This window comes from Hyposmocoma kahamanoa, unplaced genomic scaffold (assembly GCF_003589595.1).
Source record: "Hyposmocoma kahamanoa isolate Upper Pololo Valley unplaced genomic scaffold, ASM358959v1 215, whole genome shotgun sequence".
NCBI classification, from domain to species: Eukaryota; Metazoa; Arthropoda; class Insecta; order Lepidoptera; family Cosmopterigidae; genus Hyposmocoma; species Hyposmocoma kahamanoa.
Genome location: NW_020653736.1, coordinates 2,988,763 through 3,013,873, shown reverse-complemented (window position 1 = coordinate 3,013,873; position 25,111 = coordinate 2,988,763). Strand labels below are relative to the sequence as shown.

At 37.0% G+C, this 25,111-nt stretch overlaps 1 protein-coding gene across 1 annotated transcript in view; it reads left to right on the top strand.

Moving 5' to 3' along the window:
• LOC113227792 overlaps positions 1–22,648 on the top strand; it is a 278,118-nt gene extending 255,470 nt beyond the window's left edge. The window contains exons 6-13 of the mRNA XM_026460809.1: positions 14,084–14,250; positions 15,198–15,330; positions 16,403–16,527; positions 17,279–17,370; positions 17,568–17,745; positions 19,997–20,132; positions 21,655–21,802; positions 22,233–22,648. Of these exons, the coding sequence (XP_026316594.1) occupies positions 14,084–14,250; positions 15,198–15,330; positions 16,403–16,527; positions 17,279–17,370; positions 17,568–17,745; positions 19,997–20,132; positions 21,655–21,802; positions 22,233–22,307 (1,054 nt within the window). The 3' untranslated portion in view covers positions 22,308–22,648. The remainder of the gene's footprint in view (positions 1–14,083; positions 14,251–15,197; positions 15,331–16,402; positions 16,528–17,278; positions 17,371–17,567; positions 17,746–19,996; positions 20,133–21,654; positions 21,803–22,232) is intronic.
• Positions 22,649–25,111: the final 2,463 nt, after the last annotated feature.

The following is a 25,111-nucleotide window of genomic DNA, read 5'->3' as shown; positions in this document are numbered from 1 at the left end:
CGGAGATTGAACCCGGGACCTCAGAGATGGCGACATCGTGAAAACTTGTGTGCAAGCCACTCGACCATAGAAGTCAATGTTATGTTGCCTATGGTCATTTTACTTATAATATTTTAGCGCGTATTTTCAGAATACGCAGGAAAGTTTTATTTATAATGTAAAAGCCCAGAACAAGTGATTTGTAAATTAGTTACATAGATAGAAAATTCTTTATTGTCAGCACCACAAACGTTAGATTATATCATGATAATACCAAACTAAACACGTCTTCACAAAGCCGTCAAAAACGATTGCAGTTAGATTGTGACGTGTTTCCACCACCGTATTCGACCGATATAGGCCCAGTTATCACTTGTTTAGATCTTCGAATGGACACGACTTTGATAACGAAGAGACCATTAAACGACAATTACTTAGAACTATATTTTATAAGTACTTAAAGACTCAAAAATCACCCGAATGATGGCTAAAATTGTAGATCAATATTTTTGAAGTATGTAAACTAATGATATGTTAGCAGATATACTAAGTCACTGCCGGTTTGCAAACATGATCATCATGTCGTTACTTGTTCTGGGTTATCTTGTATTTATATAGTATCCTTCTTAGTTAAGGCATAACCCAATAACCCAAAAGGACTGCTAATCTCCATACTACACATCGTAACTCTGAAAAAGGTCAAAATTCCCTCTTCTATCAAGATGGCGCTGAACAATAGCTTGGAAGTAGTTTATATTATGGTAATGCTTGTGGATATCTCGTTATCGTTAATTCCTCTTTAATATGAAATAAAAGACGTCAGTTTTTCCTTTATTTTTTTTTTATTTAAATATTCATCATGAGATTTGACAAATATACGTGCCAATAGATGGCAGTGTGTGTTGCAAAATAAATTACAAATTAACGTTTGCTAGTATGGGTAGATGGCGCTAATCCTAAACAAAATAAAGGAATAGCGGGCACTATCCATTACAATCTGTGCAATAAGCGCCATCTAATTGATTTGTTTGTTATTGTAATGTTGTAATAATATTGTAAAGCAAATTAGTTACATAAATAGCCATTTGGTACTAATTACCCGACTTCGCTTTCTTGTATCATGATTAGCAGGTCTCTTGACTTATTGGTCCACGGTTAAGGTTACGTATCCAACTTGAAGAGGGCGTAAGAGGTATTGAACTATTTAATGAACTTAGTACAAAACTAGATATTGCACTTAGTAGCAGTATAGCTCGTCCAGGGTAGTACTGCCACCTTACCTATTTCTACCGTCAAACAGTAATGCAGCATTACTGTATTTTGGTTTGGAAGGGCAAAGGTGCTGGTGAAATTACAGACACATGGGATATATCAACTTATGCCTCAGGGTGACGGGTGCAGTGGCAGTGCCCTTAAGATCTTTGCGATTTAAAGCTCTGAATGGCACTGCAACTGTTATGGATGTCGCTTACCACCAGGTGCACGACTTGTTCGTCCCGTCACTTGGTATTGTAAAAAAATGTAATACTGGCTGTAAGCTTTGTATGTTAATTTCATACTTTTGTTTACAACGTTGCCACTCTGATTAGAAGTTCTGATCTGAGCTCTGCTGGGTTTTTTTTGTTTGTATACTTTTAATTCAATTCAAATTCAAATTTAATTTTCAATTCAATGGCGAAGTTATACATACTTCCAATAACACGTGGGTGAAATCACTGGCCACCGCCGCCGCCGCGCGCCGTCTCGTGGGAAATCATGCTGAAGCCTCTCATGGCTTAGTTGCTCATTGAGATAATAATATTTAGAACGTACAGGGATAGGTAATGATTGTTCTGAAGGTTCACTTGCGTCGACAAGAAACGTGGTATTGTCGATTCTGGACCACCAAAATAGCATTGGAAAATCGAGGAGGTGTGGTGGGTGGTGTTTGGTTGATAATTCTAATTGGGAGTGACCTTAAATAGTAAAGTTTCCATATATATCTTCCCCGGCCAGCAGATTAAGCTCCACTGCATACGGAGTCCGCAGAATACGTGAGCTTGCCGATGTTACTACTGCTATACTAGTTTACTTTAGTTACTTCCATAGTAGTATGTCCTACAGGATTCTCATGTGGGGTCTCAAGCGGCAGATATTCAAACCATATTTGTATTGCAAAAACGAGCGATTCGTTCTGTGTACTATTTAGGTTCTCGAATTTCTCTCAGAGAAAAGTTAAGGAGACTGGTATCATGACTGTAACCACAGTATACATTTACTCAAATATTTTACATGCCTGTAAAATATACATAATTTCAATAAGAAAGAAGCCATCCATAATATTAACCTTAGAGCTAAGTCCAAACTCATGGTACCACGATTTCGTTTAACGAAGGTAAACAACTCTTTTATGGGGAACTGTATACGTTTTTACAATAAGATTCCGGAGCATATATTAAGATTATCATTGTCTAAGTTTAAAAACTACATTAAGAATATTTTGATTGAAAAGTCTATTACAAAATTGAAGACTATGTGCTAGATAAAGATATATGGAAAGACGACATGACTCTAGATTCCACACAAATTTAATTCAAAGTCAAGCAATTAAGTTTATTTGAAAAGAGCAATCCCTAGAGTTTCTTGCTCGTTCTTCTCAGGGAATTCAGCGTAGTGAACGAGCAGTAGCTTAAATGTGACGTTTTGAAATGTAAACTGTACTTCACCTATGAAATAAATAATTCTTTGACTTTGACTTGACATAACATTGAAATAGGCAACCTAGTAAGGGCTTTAGATAAAATTTTACAGGAGAGCCTAAAACACAAACAACTTTCGACGATGTCCCAAAACTGATCACAACTTATACATTACATATTCCCTTACTAACATCGAATCATTACGTACATAAGTAAAATAAGTAAAGTTACTATAGCAGCGAGAATCAAAACATAGTGTAACAGTTGTTAGGTATTTGGTTTACACATAATTAGACTGATGTATACCGCTGCAGGACAAAGGCCTCCCTGATCCCTCCACGCATCCCGATCCTGCGCTAACTGGACCCAAGCCTTATCGTAGCCGTCCAGTTCGTCAAGTCATCACTTTGCCTTACGCTTTTGGGGCTCCACTGGGTGCTTACGTTGGCCTACAGGTCTGACGGTAGACATGACATTTGGTTTTAGGTATTGCATTATTAAATTTGGAATAAAATTTGATTTTGTTTAACTAATCAAATTAATAAAATAACTAAGATTTGCAGCATCAGTATAGTTTAATACCCATTCATTATCAATTCAAATACCTAATTTGAATTTGACGCTTCAACTACTTTAAAACCTAGTCTCAAATACTTACTATGTTTTGGATTGGTTAAAGAGATTTACAAGATTTTTGACTGGTCATGGACCAGACTATACTCCAGCCAAATTCGATGTAGAATACGTTTAATAAGAAAATGTTGTTAGGCAACCAGCCGTCATTGGAAAAGAACATTTTTTTCAATGCTCATTATTAAGGCTTGCTTTGCCCACGGCCTGCTCTCGTAATTGGAATTTAAATAGGTTAAGTAGGTAATTGGGTTATGTAGAAGTAATACTTACCTAGCCAATTATTTATTATAAAGTTTACAAAATACCTATTGATACATATGATTTAGGAATAAAAATAAATGTATGCATCCCATTCATATTTACTGTTAGATGGTAGGTAATGATAGATGAAGAAAGAAACAAAATTGTACGATTTAATTTGATATTAATTTACCACTTATTATAACATCCAGCATCTATTTCCATTTTTACTAGATATTGTACAATTTCTGATTATGATTGAGCTTGAATTACCACCAGATCTCGAAAGTTTGCAATCTTTCTCTTCAAATCAAAAAGTCACTAGGGTTGACGCAGTTTTACAAATAATTAACTCCTGGTCATGTTTATGTCCTTTTGGATGATTTGAAACTTCTTGTGAATAATATTCATTATACACAAGAATTCAAGATTCAGTTTTATCCATAATCTCGTTGAATTTCTGGGGAAAATATTAAAATTGTGGTAACTATGAAAGAGTCGGAGATGAAAATCCTAAAAATCATATGTTTTTGTTTATTCTACATTGAATTTGGCTAGAATATAGGTGTACCTTACTAGGTTTTAAAGTTTCAAAATCTGTGAAAAAGTGTTGCTCTGGAGGAGCCGTGTGTGTGGTTGATAGATGAAATTGATAAATATAATATAGTGATAAATTTGTTTCGAGACCGATTAAGTTCAGGTTATCCTGGTGTGGCGGGTTTCATAGAGAGGTGGCACGTATAAGATGAGCTGAGCCCGGTGTGATCTCGAGAGATTTCGATTTGTGCCTTTGAGCAATCAAAATAGGAGTTAATAGATATGACGGCGATGTATGCGTTCAAAAGGTCTTGCCCGGCGGTACACCTTCGCGGGTTGAAAATAGGGTAGCGCTAACTCGCGACAATAAGGCCCAGTACAAACCGGCGGATGGTACTTTACTAAGTAGAAACAGTTTCTCCAAATAAAAATTTTGGTTAATTGGTGTGGAACCCAGTAGGAGAATGATCGCTTCTCAATTTTGTTTTATGGTACGTAGTAACGGAACGAGCAAGTGGTCCGCTTGCAACGACGGTGGCAACGACTCGCTTATCGACCACTGCAACAGCGCCATCAAGACCTTTAAATCACAAAAATCTGTAGGACACTGCCACTACTCCCGTCACCATGAGACACAAATCGACAAGTCCCATGTGCCTGTAATCTCACCAGTACCCTTACCCTTCAAAAGCGGAATGCAGTAATGCACACATTACTGTTTGGCGGCAGAATTACTTAGGTGAGACTAGTTCCCTGGAGCTCTACTGCTATTGAAATTGTAATTTGTAATCGGGAGGTTAAAGGTCCCGATCCCCTCCAGAGCAGTGGAATAAGATCCGTCAATGTTTAACTTAGGATGGTGCCGTCTGTCCCTATGAGATAAATTTCTTAAATACTTAGATACCTATATTTCTGAGTGTTTAGTAACAACAACAACAACGCTGAAAGAAAACATGGTGAAGAAATATTTCGAAGATGATGACTTTTGGAAAATGTTGAAGTCTCCATACCTCCATACAGGAGACGTGCCCAGCAGTAAAACGCATTATTGCTTGATGATGTAAAAGTGACAAAATATGAATCTCGTTCATAGCAATTAACGTAATGTCCGTTGGCATTTAAAATAACCTGTGAAATAATGACGAATGTTTTTTTGTATTAATAGGCAATTAATTTCGAACAAAGTTGTGGAAATGGGGCTTTGTGGAATAATTTTGATAAACGTTACATTGCTGATTTTATTTTTGATAAACGGGATTAACAACTCGCCTCTTTTAGCCCAATTAAGTAACAGGTTGCTTTATTCAAAAGTACATATTTGTAAAAAAATATTGCGGAGTAGTAGATTGCCGTGTTAGGGTCAGCGCAAACCAGCGCACGCCGGGTGAGGGCATCAATTTAGTAGTAGTTGTAGAGCTCCTTGTTAAAGTACAGGAAAGTACTGCCGCCTTACCTATTTCTGCCATTAAGCAGTAATGAAGATTGCTGTGTTTCGGTTTTGAAGGGTAAGGGTGCTTATAAAATTACAGGCAGGATTTTTATATAAACATTTATTTCAGACCACATAACCCATATGTATATATCTTAAGGACTAACATATGACTAACATACATACAATATAATATCGCACTGCTATTACAATAGTGTTGTAACTCAAAATATGCGAAATTTAATATTATTATCATTACTAAACGTAAAATGTTATTCTCTACACGTCAAAAAAACCGTCGTTAGAATATTGTAAGAAATTAAGAAAATATATCCACTTAACTCAAAATGAGATACACTTTATGTGAGTTAGTTCTGGCCAAAATAATCCTTATTCAAAAATATTAAATTAATTTTTCCATTTTATTTTTAAAAGTGTCTATAAAAAATAAAAATAAAATAAAATATCTTTATTTTCAGACTACAGGGTCCATAGATTGTTAGTAAACAGAAAAACCTTAATAACTATGTTAGTACTACAATAATAATAATAATAATAATAATAATAATAATATAGCGTATTAACGTAGCGTGCAGCTCGTTGAACCTGCCGAGCACTGCACCATCCAGCCTTCCTTCAACTACCTGTAAAAGACTGTTGGAGCTTCCCCTCACTCTTCGAATTAGAGAAAAATCTTTTCTAAAAAAGAAAAATCTTTTTTAAAAATCTTTTTTACGCATAAGCGCAAAAAAGTTGTCTGTGTGCCATCGGCCAACATGCCCGAAGCACTGCAGTGTCGAGGAAGCCCCACCATCACCCGGAACAGGTTGTTGTACAATATGCGCAGGGCGCTGTATGATTTTTGGGAATAACTAGTCCACAGACTGCTGGTGTAAAAAATTTGGCAGAATGCTTTGAACAGGGTGACTTTGACATTAAGTGTACAACCAGCAAATCTCCGAGCCAGCATATTCCCTCTTACAGACAGCACCCTGCGTTCCCTTTCTATATCGCAGTCATCCTTCAAGTCTTCATTGACAATGTGCCCTAGGTATTTAAACTGCGTGACTCTCTTCAGTGGTGAACCATTGAGGTACACTGGAGGGACAGAGTTTGGTGGTTTGTTTCTGCCTTTAAATACCAAGAGCTCGCTTTTATTTGAATTATACTTCAACCTCACAGATAGCCAACAATTTACGCAAACCGCCAATCGTAGGCCCCAGGAGCACCGTGTCGTCTGCGTAACTTATGTTATTAAAACATACACTATCAACGTGACACCCCACATAGGTGCTGCTAAGTTCCCCGATCAGCTCGTTTACATAAATATTAAAAAGTCTCGGAGAGGTTAAGCCCCCCTGCCTCACCCCACACTCAAGTCTATATTGATCAGATAATGCATTGGCCCACTTTACATTATTCATCTGGTTTTGGTACCAGTACGATAAGATACTAATCAGTTCAGCAGGAACACCCACCCTCTCGAGCTTTTCCCATAATACATCGTACGACACAAGGTCGAATGCTTTAGACAGGTCCAGGAAACAGGCGTACACAGGTGTTTTACGATCTAAGTAGTATTTGACAGTGTGCTTTAGGGCCAGTATAGCACTTTCAGTGGACAGCCCCTCCCGGAAGCCAAACTGCGCATCATGTAGCCTGGTGTGTTCACACAAATACCTATCAAGCACACTGTCAAACACTTTTGCTATTACAGTAGCCAGTGAGATGGGTCTATAATAAACTATAACATATATAAATTTTAATGATTTTTTTGCGGGAAGCGAGTAATTCGTTTTTCATCAATTCTGAGAAAGTCCATTTTTTGAGTTTATACTCTATTGTATTTTTACCCTGGTTACATTGTATAAAATAAAATATTATAGTTGTGGATATTTGATGAGAGTTTACTGGATACTGAATGGATACCGAATGAGGATTGACTGACTCTGGTTGACTGAGTGAGGTTTACATTTTGTATGAGCTACTTATACTAATTTGGTACGTGTGTTCTATGCTGATGCACAAGGCATGATTGTAACTTTGCTTGTACCAAGACGTGCCTGAATGTCGGAAGAGGGTTAGACATTCTGGCACGTCTGTGGCTGGTACAGTACTCCCCCTCAAAAAGGGAAAAAAAAAATTATTAGCACAAGAACAACTTAACGTACCAAACGATATTACAAAAACTTAATAATAAATAATATTTAACATGAAATAAACTTGTGTTATACATAGACAATTGAATAAGTTACAGATAAAATTATTTGCACTTGGATTTCACTTGAGCGACAATGGACGGTTTTTTTAATAGTGACGTTGGACGAATTAAAATTTTTTTTTTTTATATTAGACTGGATACTTGTGACAATGTGCACAATTGACCTTCTTGGTTCGTTGGCTTTTTGTCGTTCCTGTCGATTTGTGTGCCTGTAAGGGATTCATTTCCGTAGGCTTCGACCGGTTGGTCGTTGTGTCGCAATAATTTTGTTGTTTTCCCGTAGGATGTGACCGGTTGGTCGTTGTGTCGCAGTAATTTTGTTGATTTCCCGTAGGATGCGACCGGTTGGTCGTTGTGACGTATAATTTCGTTGATGCTTTTTTGACTGTCGTTACTGGCGTTGACTGCTCTTTAACTTAGTCTATCAACTTGCGTCATGTATATACTTTGATATCCGTGGATATCCTTAGTTTCTGCTGCTATTAAGGCGAGCATGCGTCTGCGATGCGACAGTCCATGTAAAATGTCACCGTAATTTGATTTCTCATTGTGCCGTGAATGTCAAATATGTAAATGGTCGCTGTAAGTACGACGTGATTTCAAATTGCTTGTCTGTATTAACGCTATTAGTTTACTGAATGAAGCACATTCCGTTGAGAGCTGCGTCAGCGGTATTCTTTGTTTATGTTGTAGCTCATAACTTTCCAGCGTCAAGGTCTCCAGTTGTAATACGATGTTGCTGTTCTAATCAGTTGTAGCGCTGCCATTGACCTCGGTACTTCCTTGTTTATATAATAAGTGGCGTTAAGGGCGTATCTTTTGCGGGCGAGGTTGTGCGGCTGTAAGACGGAAGGCGCGCGGCGACCATGCTTCTGGTGCGATGGGCGCTTTCGGAGCAAATGTTTTTAGACGTAAGTTTCGTGGCGGGCGCGTGTTACGTGGCTTTCGTGGCTTCATGGCGGCGTATATTTCGTGGTGTGCGAGGCTTCGAAATTTCTTCTAGGCGGGCTTACCGTTATACCGGTTGGCTGAATGTTGATTTTCTGCTGTGTTTGTTGCCATGTCGGAGTCCACTATATGAGGCGGGCTGTGTGCTTCCAGACGCGTTGTTTACTTCCAGTTGCGGTGTGTTCTTCATCGTCCGGTTGTGTTCGTCGGGTTGTTCTTCGTCGGGGTGTTCTTCGTCGGGGTCACCACTTTACCCTGGTTACATTGTATAAAATAAAATATTATAGTTGTGGATATTTGATGAGAGTTTACTGGATACTGAATGGATACCGAATGAGGATTGACTGACTCTGGTTGACTGAGTGAGGTTTACATTTTGTATGAGCTACTTATACTAATTTGGTACGTGTGTTCTATGCTGATGCACAAGGCATGATTGTAACTTTGCTTGTACCAAGACGTGCCTGAATGTCGGAAGAGGGTTAGACATTCTGGCACGTCTGTGGCTGGTACAGTATTAACAGTGCGATATGACAGCAAAATAAACTAAATAAATAATCTACACATATTGCATTTGTGGGCGGCGTGTGGCGCAATCTGGTGTCAGGTAACCGGCCGCGGTGTCGCCGATACATGACACCCTTCGGCGAAAACTCTTTCTTCATGGAGGTCAACAGATGTTCGGTAGACACTCTAACCACAAACGAATTAAAATTTACGTTGTGGCGGGACTCCAACCGCTTGACCCTCAGAGTGTATTCCGCTTTTAGCCTCATGTTCTCCACTATCTCCTCAGACTTCTTATTATGGGTTTTAGGAATATTATTATTTACACATTACTTCGTACTTTTGAACAAATGAAGCCACATGTGATTATACGCCAAAAGTTCTTTTATCATATTAAATAATAAAAGTAATCCGAACTACATGACACAAATTATGTGTATGTAAATTATAGCTCTCATATTTAAAAGTTATCGCCTGATTTGGTTGGTGGAACCTTTAAACTTCTTTCCCGAAAAATTGTTATTTTCCAGATGTGACGTTATGACAGCAAGGGTTCGGAAGCGTGAGTAATCAGTCCTCGATTCAACGAACATCTACCCATAAATTTAGGAAGTGTTACAAACGACAAAATTTTGCATACTCGTCTGAAACTCGTTTGATTGAATACTCAATTGTATGAACAGTGAAGAATTGTAAATTTATTTTAGAATAGAATAGAAAAAGATTTATTGCAACACCACAACACATAGATACAAAAAAGAAATTAATAATACATGAACAAACAAAACAAAATAGAAAAAATACGAAAACAAAAAAAAGACGAAGCAATAAAGACAAAATTTGCACAATTCGTACTGTCATTTGTGCGGTTGTTGGTTGTGGCGTACGCAAAAGGACCTCATTCCCTTAAGCCACAACCACAATTAGGTCGTGACACTGGTTCTCAATAAACCTGAGCCGAAATTAGTGACGGACGTGTGTGTCACAAAATAAAATAAACTACTTAAATACTTGTGTGAGTTCATTGTACATTGTGTAGGTGCTGTGTTTCATTATTGGATTTCTTGTCTTTTTTTTCTAGTATTTCGACGGCCGATAGTCTAGATAGTCTTCTTTCTTCTTTTAGATTCTGTTCCATTAATTTGTATTTTGTATTTATACGACAAACGGTCAGGTGGTACACGTACGTGGCAACCGCCGCCTAAAGACATTAACAACACAAAGGGAGTATCATTAATATCGCCTTGATCTTAATCTCGTATCCCACGGCCTAGCGAGCGATTCGTTCTTAGGCTCCTACGTCATTGCCAAATACAGTAGGTAGTCGTGTTTGGCAGTACAAAGAGGTATGCATGTGATACATAATCACAGATATAGGAACTTCAAAGTCAAAGTAAAATAATCTTTATTTCATAGATAAAGAAACTATACTTAAAATCTTCATACTGATTAAACTGTACTGAGCATTCGTAAGACAGATTTCCCATACGTAATATTTTGTACAATATCAAGTAATGGGACGAACAAGCCGTGCGCCTGATGGTAAACTACACGCCTGTCCATAACAGTTGCAGTGTCACTTAGAGCTTTAGATCGCAAAGATCTGAGGGGCACTGCCACTGCGGCCGTCACCCCGAGACATAAGTTGACAAGTCCCGTGTGCCTGTAATTTCAAATTTATCCTTCAAAATCGGAACACAGTAATGCTGACATTACTGCTTGGCGGCAGAAATAGGTAAGGTGGCAGTACTTTCTGGACGAACACTTTCACAAGAAGCTCCACATCTACTAAATACGTTGCCCCTTAAACAAATTAGCTTTGTGAAGACTACTGACAAGAATAGCTGCTAGTTTATTTTTATTCCTCGTGTTATCACTATTTTTCATAAAAAAAAATTATTATTATATTTTCATAGAGGTACTGAGATGCCAGTTTTTTAGACATATCTCGTATTCATCGAGAAAGTACTCATTGTCAATTCATTATAGAATAGAATTTAAAATAGAATTACTTATTTCAAACCATGATCATAGTATTGTTAGTAATACATTAGGATAGAGAAATGCCACGGCTAGACCACTACTTGGTTGTTATTGGTAGGGGCAGTTCCGCTTGTGTTATACATCTCACTGCTGGGCACGGATCTCAGAGGGCTTAGACTACAGTCCGCTATGATATCTTGGGGGTTGACTTCACACGTTTTCCAAGGACAATGGACCTGCGATCACCGCGGTGTTTTTCTGTGAGCGATTACACTCTGAATATTCACAAAGAGACGTGACTTAGAAATTAAAGCTGGGACTGATTAACGTCGTGGATTTGAACCGCCGCCCTCAATTAATAAGCAACGGCTCGTCCACTAAACTAATTTTGGCTCTGAATTATTCCAGCATCCAAATCAAAACACCTGCAAATGACTCAAAAGTTAACCCTTTCCGTTATCCAAATCTACATGCCGCAATTAATTTAAACCCACCCTGCGAATGTTTACCGACAATGTTTGAAAGCTAATGGCGAAAACGAACCCGCACGATCATTGGGTTGCCGGTTGCCGGTTGCCGACATATTTACGGAAACGTGAAAGGACGAACACACACGTGACGCTCTGATTGGGCCTTTATGCAAATTTTATAAAAACCCTAGTCTTGAACTCTTCATTGTGATATTCATATATTTTTATGTGAAATTACTGCACCAGTTCATTGTTATTATTTTATACAAAGATCGAAAAATACAAAGAAAAGCTCTTTCGATCCAGTTGGACTCGAACTAGCGAATTTTTCGCCGATCCCGAGGCTATCACACTCCCAACTGAGCTACGGAACTACAAATTTATCTACGTACTTGTGGCAGACCATATAAGTTTGTTTTTTTTTGTTTTTCATTTTAACTTAAATTTTGCCATCCCTTAGCAAACGTATGAACATTTTCAATCATTCGATTTGATTAAAGTATGTTTTTAATGACAAAAAATATGAATTGTAACTGTATTATATAAATGACCATTATAAATTAGGTTTTTTTTTAAATTCTCCTTGAATTGCAATTTAATCCCATGTCCACCGGAGGAAGTCTATGTTAAACTGAACAAGCATAACGACGCTCTTCATTTGAATCGCTGAGATCGTAATATTTCTAAAGCCGAACTGAAAAGTACTGCGTGCCATATTGTAATCTGTAAACACAGAATAATAATGTCGCGTCTAGCCTGTTCCCATATCACGACTATCTGTCGTGACTGTGTCGTGGATGATTATTTTATCATTGAACGACTGTCGTGTCTAGCTGTTCGCACTAGATCGTGACGACAATTAATCGTCTGACGACTGTCGTTCTGGCTCTTCCCATTGTCTTGACAGTTTGTAATCGTACAACAGTTTGTAAACGTCAAAAAACAGTAAAAAACAGTCGTGAACGACAGTTAATCGTGTTGTACTATATGTGAAGAACTTCATTTAAATATACAAGTCACGACACTTTAAACTGCACGACTATCTGTCGTCACGACATAATGGGAACGCGCTCTAAGAATCTGTGTTGCAAAGGACGTATGGCCTATTCGGCGTTTTGTAATGTGTAATAGATGAGTATCAGCATCATATTCAAAAGATGGGTAGCCTCATGGGTTAATTACTGAATGATGATTAAATAAAATAGGAAACACGTCTGGTTTACATAAGCATTACGTATTTGATTTCAAAACTTCAGTAATTATTGGCACAGTTTTCCGTAAGTTAGTTAATAGCGTCGTCTAGAATCTCTAACTTAGAAACAAACTAAACAATCGCGAAAGTGTGGAGAGGACATACTTCAGAGCAATGGCCAATGAGATGGCCGCCAATTCTAGAAACTTCGAGGAAACTATCGGGTGCACCGAAGGGTCGAGAGGGGTCGCTTCCAAACCGATTAACAGTGTGTCATCGCAGATTTGCCTCTACGTCCTTAGTTCCTAACTTTATAGTGGAGATTATAAACTTTGTGACGTATGGGATAATGATTAACCCTTATCAAGACACAACATCGGCGAATTCCTTTTTTTAGAACGTCCAAAAGAGCCCCTAATAGTCATACAAATCGACAATATCACAACAATCTCAGTCTCAAGAGTTCGTGGCATTACATCTATTTGCCCAGTTTTATTCAAATCGGTTACCGGAAAGTGCGCGAAACCAGGTTCATCACCTAGTTTACCACTCTTAGAGGTGGAATATTTTCTCCAAATTTAAATGGGATCACTAGCGAAGTACCCTCGTTCCAACAAAAAAGAATCATCAAAATCAGTTCACAAATGTTATCGCGTATCACACATACAAAAAAAATACAGTCCAATTGAAAACATTCCCCTTTTTTGGAGTCGGTTAATAAAGGGATAAGCTTTCTTTAACATCTTTTCACTTAAGTCTAATTAAACAATGAATTAAATTGTAGTGAAACATATAGAACAGACTCAGCTCCTTGTGAAATTTCAGGACATAAAACATTAATGTTAAATACGCGCCGGCGCAGACTTGACAAGGCAAATACCTAACTTTAATTGATGGTTGCGCTCAAGGACAAAGTTGCAAACCGTTGGAGTGTATACGAAAGAAAAACATGATTCTGGCTCTCTATGACAGACTTTCTTTCCTAGCTAGCTGTAGTTGTTGTATCACGTTACGTCAGATCAAACAATTGTATCAAAAAACGGACAACAACGCTGTAAGACAGCTGTAAATAGATGGATCACGTAACAAAGCCACACCCGTCGCTATAGGTCCAGTCACAGTATCTTTCAGCAGCTTCTTGTAGCTTTTCCGGACTGATTGGTGGAAAAATCATACAGAGTAAAACCCATAAAAAAGCTTTAAAAAGGCTTTGCCGATTTGGATAATCGGGATTTTAAAAACGCAATCTTGTTTAATTGCATTCAGGTACGGCAGCCCGCACCACTCACGATCTCAGTCGGTTAAAGCAGCTCGGTCACGCACGGGAGAGAGACAACTGCTGGGACTGCCGCAGCAGCGCGCTAGAGTCGCCTCTATGCCCAACACCGGTGTCGAGGAGGAATACTATCGGCTCAGGCATTTCAGCATTACTGGTAAGTTACTATGCTTTTACGGACATTAAAAAAATGAAGAAATGTCAATGGCAATCGACAGCGGAGGTATTCATTTGACCAAGAAAAAATTATAAGTTTCTTTCATTATTTTCTACCTCAACGTCATTATATTCCTATTGTACTGTAGAGTGTAGCGCTGGCTGGTTTATTTTATATTCAGAATTGTATACAAAATAGAAGGTTGTCGTCAAATGAACATAGACAGAGTTCTGGAAAAATCTTCAAACGGAACGCTCACAGTAAATCTTTAATTATGAATATATTCCTCGTTAATAATTAAATAGTACTTTCTGCGTTACAACCACGGCTACGCTCCCACATTACACAATGCAAATGAAATAAAGCAAAATATAAAAAAGCTTTCTGCGAAAGTTAACATCAATTCAGGATCGCCACAAAAGTTCACCTTCGCTGAAATTCTTAGCCTTTTGCAGTTGCTACATATTGAAATGAAACATTTTTTTCGGACTGTACTGCTCATTCGACAGGCAGATTCCCCTGAGAAGAATGAGCACGAAATTCTTGGGGTTGCTCTTTATAAATATACATTTGAATACATTTATCATTACAATATTTAATTTAAACATCTTAGATCGAGAATACCCAAAAGAAGTAAACGGGTCACTATCACGGGTTTTTGTCATTAAAGTACGCAGAAGGTTTCGTTATAAAATTTTTGTTTCACTATAGTTTCAAATCTCGTGAATGGATATCTTTAAACTTATCTCTCAAAGAAACTTTGAGGCCCACTTTGTAAATTGCCCTTACCGCACGTTTCTTCAGGACAAAGATACTATTAATATCGGCGGTATTACTCCAAATCAAGATGCCATATGTCAATAAACATGAAAGTAACAGAACTAAGATAGTATGTAACTGATACGGTAAACTCTGCCAACTAAAACTGAGTATATTTCATTTAACAGGAAAAGGCATAGTCAACAGAGGAGATTCTCTACGATCGAGACGTTCCCGGTCCAATACATCAGTAGCATCAAGTGCATCAAGCACTGAGGCAATTACGAGGGCTTCAGCACCTTGCTCTTTGGCATCGTCCAGGTATAGTCGGTTTAATGTGTTAAGTTGGCGGCTAGCACTTTGCCCGTATAAACAAGAAGCCAGTGTAAAATACTTGCACGTATTGGCAAACACAAGTGACAAAGGCGCCTCTTGAAGCCTACAAGATCCCCAGGAATGGTGTACTTCTGGAATAACTGGTTCGCAACAAACGACTTGTATTTGTATAATTGAATAAAGTTACTGTTGTTCTATTCACCTTTTTTGTAGAATTTTGAAATATTTTATTCTACAGCTTTTACACCCAAACTCTGAGCTATGTCTCTGATCGGATTTTCATACTAAAGCAAATGGCGTTTTCAATAAAAAGATAATATATATCTCGATAAAGATGTATATCTCGTAATTGCGTATAATTGACGTCGCAATCTCAACAAGGATGACAGAAATGCCAAGTGAGGCTTATAACAAAAAAATTGTGTTACAATGCAGTTTAAACTTAATACTACTTTTACTTAGCGGTAAGTTTGCTATTATAAATTAATAGGCGCTGACAAATTCATGTTCAACTTAAGCCCAAACCAGAGACTGGTTTGCAGAGACCTTGCTTTGCAACTGAGTTACCGATTATTATAATTCCTAATAGTTTATTATTCGTTTATAATATTCGTTGTAGCTGTCGTAGCGCTGGCGGCACGCTTGTATAATTAATTATTGATAGCAACAAAATATTTTCAATCAATCAATCACAGGATGTTTGTTAAAACTAAATCTATATTAATAGATAGACTACATTTGTGTGGTCCAAAGATTGTTGACATGCACGTCTAAGAATTTCAAATTGTATGCGTAAGTGCATTAGAAATTATCCCAGCGAGGAGACGCCATGCTGCTTGTTTAGAGAAACGTAACCTTACCACGTAGAAAATGAAGTTTATATTACAATGCTCCTTTTAATAGAGCGCAGCGTCGCGGTGGCAACTCGTAGCACCTTACTCATTAGGTGACCGCACCAAAATTTTGCATCGACAAAATTTTGAACGTTTTGCGGTGCACATAGATATATTGCAGTTATTTTTCAAATTGTATCATGGTGTTCGTTTTTTTTTCATAGAGACTCATCAGCAGGTCTAAGCGCGTACAGAGTCGTAGTAATGGGTGCACCAGGAGTTGGCAAATCCAGTCTTATTGGCCAGTTTATGACTTCAGAATATTTACACGCGTACGATACCAGCATTGGTGAGTGAAATTACCTGTCACTAATTATATAACAAGCCACTTTATGATTATTAATACAAAGATTCCTGCCGGATTCGAACCGACGACGTCTCCTAGCCAACCGTGGCAGACGCTATGCCAACTAAGCCACGAAACGAACCAGCGGACCTCACAAATTTTTCTATGTGCTTGTTACAATTTTCAACGATTTGTACCTTTACAGCTACCAGCCCTGGTTAGAGATGTCGCTATTAACTGTAATTAAATTTTTATTGAATCTCAGGGTCGTATTCTAGAACTCTACTCAATACTCAAGTCAGGACTTGAGTATTGCAGTGAGCACTGAAAATCATATTCAAGTCCTTGCAATTAGGGTCGTATTTCCAGTGCTTGAAATCATACTCAAGTCTGCTCAAGTCCTGACTTGAGCATTGAGTAGAGTTCTGGAATACGACCCTCAGAATGTTACACCAATTTAAAAAAGGATTTTTGTCTAAGTGTTCGATCGTTGTATTAATAATTATAACAAACTAGTGGAATAATTTCACAAAAATAATTGAATATCATGTTGGTGAGACATTCTCAAATTCAATAAAAAATTTAAGTCACTTTATTTCATTTATATTTACTTTTTAGGGTACAATTAAGCTAATTGTAACCAAAATTTATGATTGCCCGCAACGGGGTTCTTGACCCTTAATAGATATTTTTAATTTCTTCCTTGAGATTATGTTTTAAGTCTGTTTCTTATCCGTCTAATGCATTTTTTCAGATGACGAATCCGGCGAGAGATCAGTGAGTGTGTTGCTTGCAGGCGAAGAGTCAGAGATCACATTTATGGATTCCCCGCCTGATCAAGTCATTGTAAGTAACTTTTTTCAAAACCTAAATTTCCTACGTCGAAAGTTATTGTCACAAGTATCATTTCACTAATGGGTTGCATTACTACAGTAACACGACAGAAACCATGTGCCAAAATTAATGCAACTAACAGATTTGAAAGTCTTCATTTCTTGATAACAGTGCTACGCATACGCCAAAGTGTTTTCTGAAATCTCCAGTCTGATGGCTGCGCACATGGCTACTGCGTGGTATACTCGACAGCAGACCGCAGCAGCTTTATGGAGGCCGAGCGGAGGCTGCAGATCCTCTGGGCGGCAGGCCACACAGCCAGGAGAGCAGTGATCCTTGTAGGAAATAAAGCTGATTTGGCCAGGTCCAGAGTCGTTAATACTGATGGTAAGTATTGCGTTGCCCTCCCCAAAATCACGGCCATGATTTGTACCCAATTAATTCTCGGGCATGTTCACGAGTTCAGCAATAGAAAAGAACCAGAAATGCGTTCAGAAATGACAGCAGATGAGGATAAAATTAACTGCGTCCAAAATACATTAAGAACTAAAAGCTTTCTCTTAACAATTTGGACTCGATACGAAATCTATGCACAGCGTAACTATGACTTTCAAGGACAAAGAAAATAACTTCCAACAGACGTACCCTTTGACAATTATGTCAGGTATTCCCAGAATTGGTCTCTCTCCGCCCGTGTTTTGCCTGTCCAATTAAGCCTTTAATTAAAGCCAGTCTCAGCAATTACATTATAACTGGTAGAAACCATTTCGCACTCTCAATAATTAAGTGGCCGAATCCAAAATTCGAATCAGTCATGCTTTAAATTGGTATAGCAAAAAGAAACAGAGTTATGACTAGAAAAGGGACAGCTGATGTTCCGTCATTTTAATTATAATAACTCTATCAGTTTCCCGAAAGTGTTATTCTTCGAAATTCGTCGCTTTATTATTGAGATTGCGATTTCATCGCTTAATTAAATGGGTCATAATTGGACGTAGTTAAACAAAAACGATCCAATGCACGTCCAGTCACTTTCGAGATATGGCAGTTTGAAGTTTAAAAGTGTTTCTCACTCTTATCTTCTTTTCAAAACTTATAATGTCATGTAACTCCAGAGATATTTATTTATATTTATATATTGGATTTTTTTGCTGATCTAAGAGGTTAGACTTTAGAAACCTTTTGGTACATATAACTAATTTTTTGATAATTTCGTGGATTGGATCCTTTTTGTTTTAATACGTCCAATTTGTGTTTAACTTTTGCTCAACGATAACCCAGGGTGTTGCCCAGTCCGAGACAACCCTGAAAAAATATACTAAAAGAAATTTCTTTCTAATTTTAATAAAATTCTAATTTCTCTAAAGAAACCCCAAACAACCTAACTAATGAACGCAGTGCCACCGGAAAAACAAAAAATAATTATGTCTGATTTAGTAACTTACGACTTCCTGGTTCACACTTATCATTGTTTTTGGGGCACAATGTATATTAAAACAATTATATATCCATTGGATATTTTCCCAATTAAATGTAACTAATACGCCTTGATTTTATACTATCATAATTTTTTTTTTTTTCAGTTTGTCCATCTAACACAAATATTATGTAAACCATTAAAATTATTGTAATGTGAGCCTTCTTCAGCAACAGAAAACAATTCTAAAATAATTAGTGTACAAAATATTATAATTAAGATTAATAATGGCCTACCCAAAACGTGCAGGCAAACACACAAGTCAACTTTGTTATAATAATGTTGTCAGGCGTTCAGTAACTAAGGCTTCATGAGTAATTATTTTAATTCCACGCCGTAAATAATTTAACATTTCCTTCGTAATAACTCATTATGAGGTTTCGACAAAATGAAAAAGGTTCAAGGGTAAATTTATTTTATTATTTGCTATACAATTTTAAGTAACAATTAGACATGACAAATATCTAAATGTTATTCTAGATGCGTATTATTTCTTCTTATTAAATTAATAATCACAAAGCCGTCATCGCAGCTGGCCGTAATGACGGGACAGCGCTGTTTTTTATTGTCCAATTCAATACTTACATTCATAAACAATAATGTACATATACTGACTGTACACGAGCCTCCGTACAGTAAAGAAATGACATACACTATACACGAAAAAATCGATTAGCAATAAACCATCGCAAGGCGTTGGGTGTCACTCAAACACAGTAACATCTTTTTATAATCTTTCGATCAAACTTTATTGTCACCGTAATAAACGTTAAGGGATTGGTTCAAGATTGCATTTCATTTCAAGATTTTGTTACGTATTACCTATGTTAATGGTACAGATCAGATCCAAAGGTCCAAAAGAGATTGCACATTCCATCTTCTATCCACTGTCCAAGGATAACTAGTAACAAAGACTATTTAAATTATGCACAAGGCCATCTTTTCTTTACATGCTAAATTTTGACAGATATGCTAAGCATTTCTTGATAGATATGAGTATGTAATACAACTTGTACTTCATAGATGGCGGTGTAAGTAATATGTGAAAAGAAACAATAAAAATTTTTCAGATCACAATTGAGTCAAAGATCCATGTCATTCTGAAGTTACCTTTAAACCTAAAATTTTTTTAATAAATATAATTTCCTTGTCGCATTTCAGAGGGTAAATCATTAGCGACATCATATGAATGCAAGTTTATCGAGACATCTGTGGGAATCAACCACAACGTAGACGAGCTTCTCGTCGGGTTGCTCACACAGATCCGGCTCAAGCAGCAGCACGCAGAGCGAGTTAGGTGAGCGCTTTTATTGTTCTACAAATTCTACGAGCAATTACAGCCGACGATCTGCACATGGAGCTGTGACGTCCAATCCACCTCAAAAATCAAAACCAAAATCAAAATAATCTTTATTTCATAGGTAAGCACTATTACACTTGAAATCGTCACATTGGTTAAACTCTACCGCACATTCGTAAGGCAGATTCCCCTGAGAAGAATGAACAAGAAACTCTAGGGGTTGCTCTTTGTAAATAACATTTGTACGCGTTTAACATATACAATACATTTTTTTTGCTTTCAAACATCAGAGATCGAGACTACCTCCACGAGCTAAACGGGTTACTACCACGGATTTTTGTCATCTAAGTACGCAAAAGTTGCATAATAAATAACCTTTAGTATAAAGTTTTTGTTTCACTATAGTTTTAAGCCTCGTGAATGGCAAATTTTGTATATCATCGGAATCTTATTACAGAAGCGTATACATTGCAAAATGAAATTGAGACTGCATGATGACGACCGTCAAGAACAGCTAGTTTATTTTTATTCCTCGTATTAATGTTACGTCTGTCACTATTTTTCATAAAGAAATTACTATTCCTTTTAACATAAATTACATTTCCATAAATGTACGTGACGCTGGTGTGCGAATGTTAATTTCCTTAAACTTATCGCTCAAAGATACTTTGGGGCCCAGATTGTAAATTGCCCTAACAGCAGGTTTTTGCAGGACAAAGATTCTATTGATATCGGCGGCATTACCCTAAAGCAAAATACCATAATATGTCATTAGACTGTGAAAGTAGCTGTTTCAAGCAACACCAAATAACCTATGAGACGACCGTTGTCAAAATTCCATTGTGTGGATATACTCGTAGCGAAACGTCTGTGCTCACGCAGAATCAATTACATAAAACGAGTTCGGTAAGTTTTTTTCACGATTACAAAAGTAGTCTGTTTGGGTAGACTCGGCTGGATTGTGTTTTGTTTTCGAATTTGTGTGAATTTATTTACTTATTAATTAAATTTTTATTGAATTGATATTCAATTATTTTTTGTGAAATTACTCCACTAGTTTGTTATAATTATTAATACAAAGATCGAACACTCAGAAAATCTGTCAAAGATTTCTCATAGATGGCGCTACGACTAAAAAGTCGTTAAAAGACCAAGTACAAAGACACGACGCAAGCACATAGAAAGATTCGTGAGGTCCGTTGGTTCGTTCCGTGGCTTAGTTGGTATAGCGTCTGGCACGGTATGCAAGAAGACGTCGGTTCGAATCCGACCGGATTGAAGGAATTTTTTCTGAGTGCTTTTTCTGAGTGTTCGATCTTTGTATTAATAATTATTTACTTATTTTAAATAAATAATAATAATAATTTTGACTAGCTATTAGCTAGCCCCATTACAATGCCGCCGTGACCCGTTTGTACTTTTGCCCCCTACGTCCTATGCCACTGGGTATTCAAAGATGATGCTTTTTTGATTCTACCAAAGATATAACCAATATTAAGACAAGTGTAATTGTTTCCAGGAAGCGCAGCAGCAGCCGCAAGAACCGCAGCCGCGCGCGCTCGCCGCATGACGCCGACCACGAGCCCCCCGCCTCCGCTCCGGTCCCCGCTTCCGCCTCAACCGCCAGCACGCCGAGAAAACGAACTCGACTGTCAGCCAGTGTCAAGGTATACCAATAATCTCAATACAGAGTACTAAAAAACCGACCTCAAAAGTTCGTGGAATTACTATAATTTTGTTGGAATCGGTTACCGGAAAATGCCACCCTTAGAGGTGAAATATTTTCTTCAAATTTAAATGGGACCACCACTGAGGTACCATCTTTCCAACAAAAAAAGAAACATCGAAATCGGTTCGCAAATAGACTATAAGATAAGCGAAAGTTATCGCGTAACATACATACAAAAAAACATACAGTCGAATTGAGAACATCCTCCTTTTTTATAGTCGGTTAAAAACATTTAGAGTCTTTTTCTCACAACAAACCCCAGAAAACTCATGAGCACCTTAACAGTGACGTCACTTATAATAACAAGTAAATAATTTCAACACAGAATTTAAAATATAAAACGACTTATTTATATTTTTCGAGTACAGGTGCGTGGCCTCCTGGGACGAGTGTGGGCGAGGGACTCGAAGTCGAAGTCATGCGAGAACCTGCACGTGCTCTAGCATTCAGTCGCCGACCCCGTGGCCTGTTTCCCCTTCTTCGACTGCGCTGTTGACTATGCCTGAACCCATATCCGCCGTCTTCAGCAAATGACAAAACATGAGCTTCCCTACTAAGACGCCATAAACTCCACTAAGTTTAGGATCGTCTGCAGCCAATGGCTTCCCGCGACCTTCACCAGGGTTTCGGTATAAGAGATGTGATTAGATTCTACGTAAAGTGAAGCAATACTTGTGTGGTGCAATTTTTCCACAGTAGGATCGATTTATTTTGTTGAAACTTATTATAATTTACATAGTTTATTATTAACAAAATGAACTAATTATGGATCGTTTTCAGATAACCTCCAAAAATGTGTCCCTTTCAATAACTTTTATGTTATTACATGAATGATAAGCATTATTTATTTAATATGATTGCTTGCTTACTTAGTCTGTGTTACACATAAAAAGACTACTTTACTACGTCACAGTAATAAATAAAGATTAAAAACGTGGGCAATTTCTCATTCATGGGAGCCGGTTCCACGTCGACCTGATTTTAAGAAAAGAAGGTAAAAAATTAAACACTCGTGGACATCGCAATATTTCCCACCGAGAATAAACTCTAATAACTTACATGTCGAATACATACCGTAACTTTCAAATTCATTATAAACAAACATGTTTTCTTGGGAATACAAAATGAGTTTCAATTTTTCTTACCATTAGTGTCAATTCAACTAGAAGCCTCCTAATAACAAAAATTCATACCGCATCACTTTCGCCCTTCACACACGTGAGAAAGGGCTCCTGTCGGACTGGAGTGTACACAGTGAAGTAACCTGTGCATCTCCGTTTTAGAAAAAAATCGACCTAGATACCAGTTTCAGCGCTAGTGACTAAATCGTTCTCATTCATGTAAAGCAATCTATCTAAATAAGTATTAATAGTTTTATAAACTTTATTGTACATCAATTAGACAAAGGGAAGTTTAAAATCCATGCACTTTTATAATGGTCCAGCTTATTTTACACACTTGACAATTAAAAATGTATCCAAATATCATGTTGTCGCTCTCATTCTTGTCTACTTTTAAGTCAAATGGTTACTTTAAGCCAAACATTTACTTGAAATATAACAATTAGATGGTGATAGTGGTGGTGATGACGGTGCTGACGACGATGATGATGATGGTGGTGATGACGATGATCGTGATGATGATGTGAATGGTAATGATGCTGATGATAATGGTGATCATGATAATGATGTTGATGGTGGTGACGATGATATATTGATGTACAACAAAGTTTATATGACATTAACAAAATACTTATTTAGATTTATTTATTAATTACATATAGATAGATGATGGTCTACACAGATGAGAAGGATTTTGATAGAAGTTTTAATAAAATTTTTGTTACATGTTAAATATTCTTTTGTGAACGATAAAATGTGTGTTGTAATAATAATTTCTCATTACTGTGCCGTCTTTCTCATTTATGTTTATGAGAAAATCATTCGTGTTACTGCAATCTCATTCGTGTGACCTAAAATATCTTTTTTTGTTGTATTTAACTTAAATATTTCTGTGATTTTATAATTGTTGACATTGCTTGAAGTTATTTGTACGTTTAAGACCTTAAACTAAAAGAACAAAGGGTTTTACAAAAATCACTCAAAAAGTGCCATTGAAATTCGGAAAGTGAAAGTCACCCTTATTATGAATTTAAAATCATTTGTATATGTATATATTATTATTCCAGTTTACTTAATAATTATTATGCAATTGGCAGAAAAATGTTTCGCTGCTAACAAAAACAAAAAAGGGGAAATTAAGGGTCGGCGAAACAAAAAAAATTGATGGAGTAATAACTCCTCAAAAAGTTTTTATTCAACGTTGGCAATCGTAAAGTGTAAGATAAGTAATCGTGTCGTGGATATCAAAGAAGTATTTAAAAGGTAGTGTTTTAGGTGGCCGCTAGATGGCTTTAGGAACAATTATGTAAAACGCCATCTAATGTGAAAGTAATGAATTTAATGCGTGTGTATCATTTTGGATGTTTTCATCGATTTCAATTTTTAGATATTATTGAAGAGAAAGGTATTATTAGAAAAGAAAAGATTTTTAGAGGAAAGGCTTATGGATAAACGAGAGTATTAGAGAAATTAAAATATTTATGATATTAAAGTTTAAAAATGTATGTGATCCCATCGTGTCTCCCGCATTTAAATGTTTATACTCCCCATACCAATTAGATTAGATTTTATAGTGTTTTGATTATAAATAACATTCTATACGATTAGAATACACAGAAGTTTTTGTCTATTTATTAAAGTTTTTCTAGATAATGCGTGCTCAATATCTTTTACGTGAGCTTTCCAGAAATAAAGAACATTTAATAAAGTAACGCGAGACCACATGACCATGTGCTGGTATCCATTGATTGTTTATTACGACAACCAAGAGGAAATATCTTGCTTCCAAAGAGGGGTGAAGCCTCGTTGTCGTAACAGACATTATTGTAGCACTTTTGGAGGCTTACAAAAATTTCGCATACGACACGGTCTTTGCGCAAATAGAAACCACACGGCGGTAAAAAAGCAATACTTGACCATTTTTTACTTTACATTCACAATTATAATATAAGGTAATTTATAAATATTACATATTACTGAAGCAAATTGCTGCCATTATAGTGTCGGAACGCAGCAGTATTGTTTAGAGTATGAATTTTAACGTTGATTTATAGATAATTTTAGCCCCGTTCTGTAGCTTGATGGCCTATGTAGGCATTACCAAGAAACCTTTTTAATTAATTACC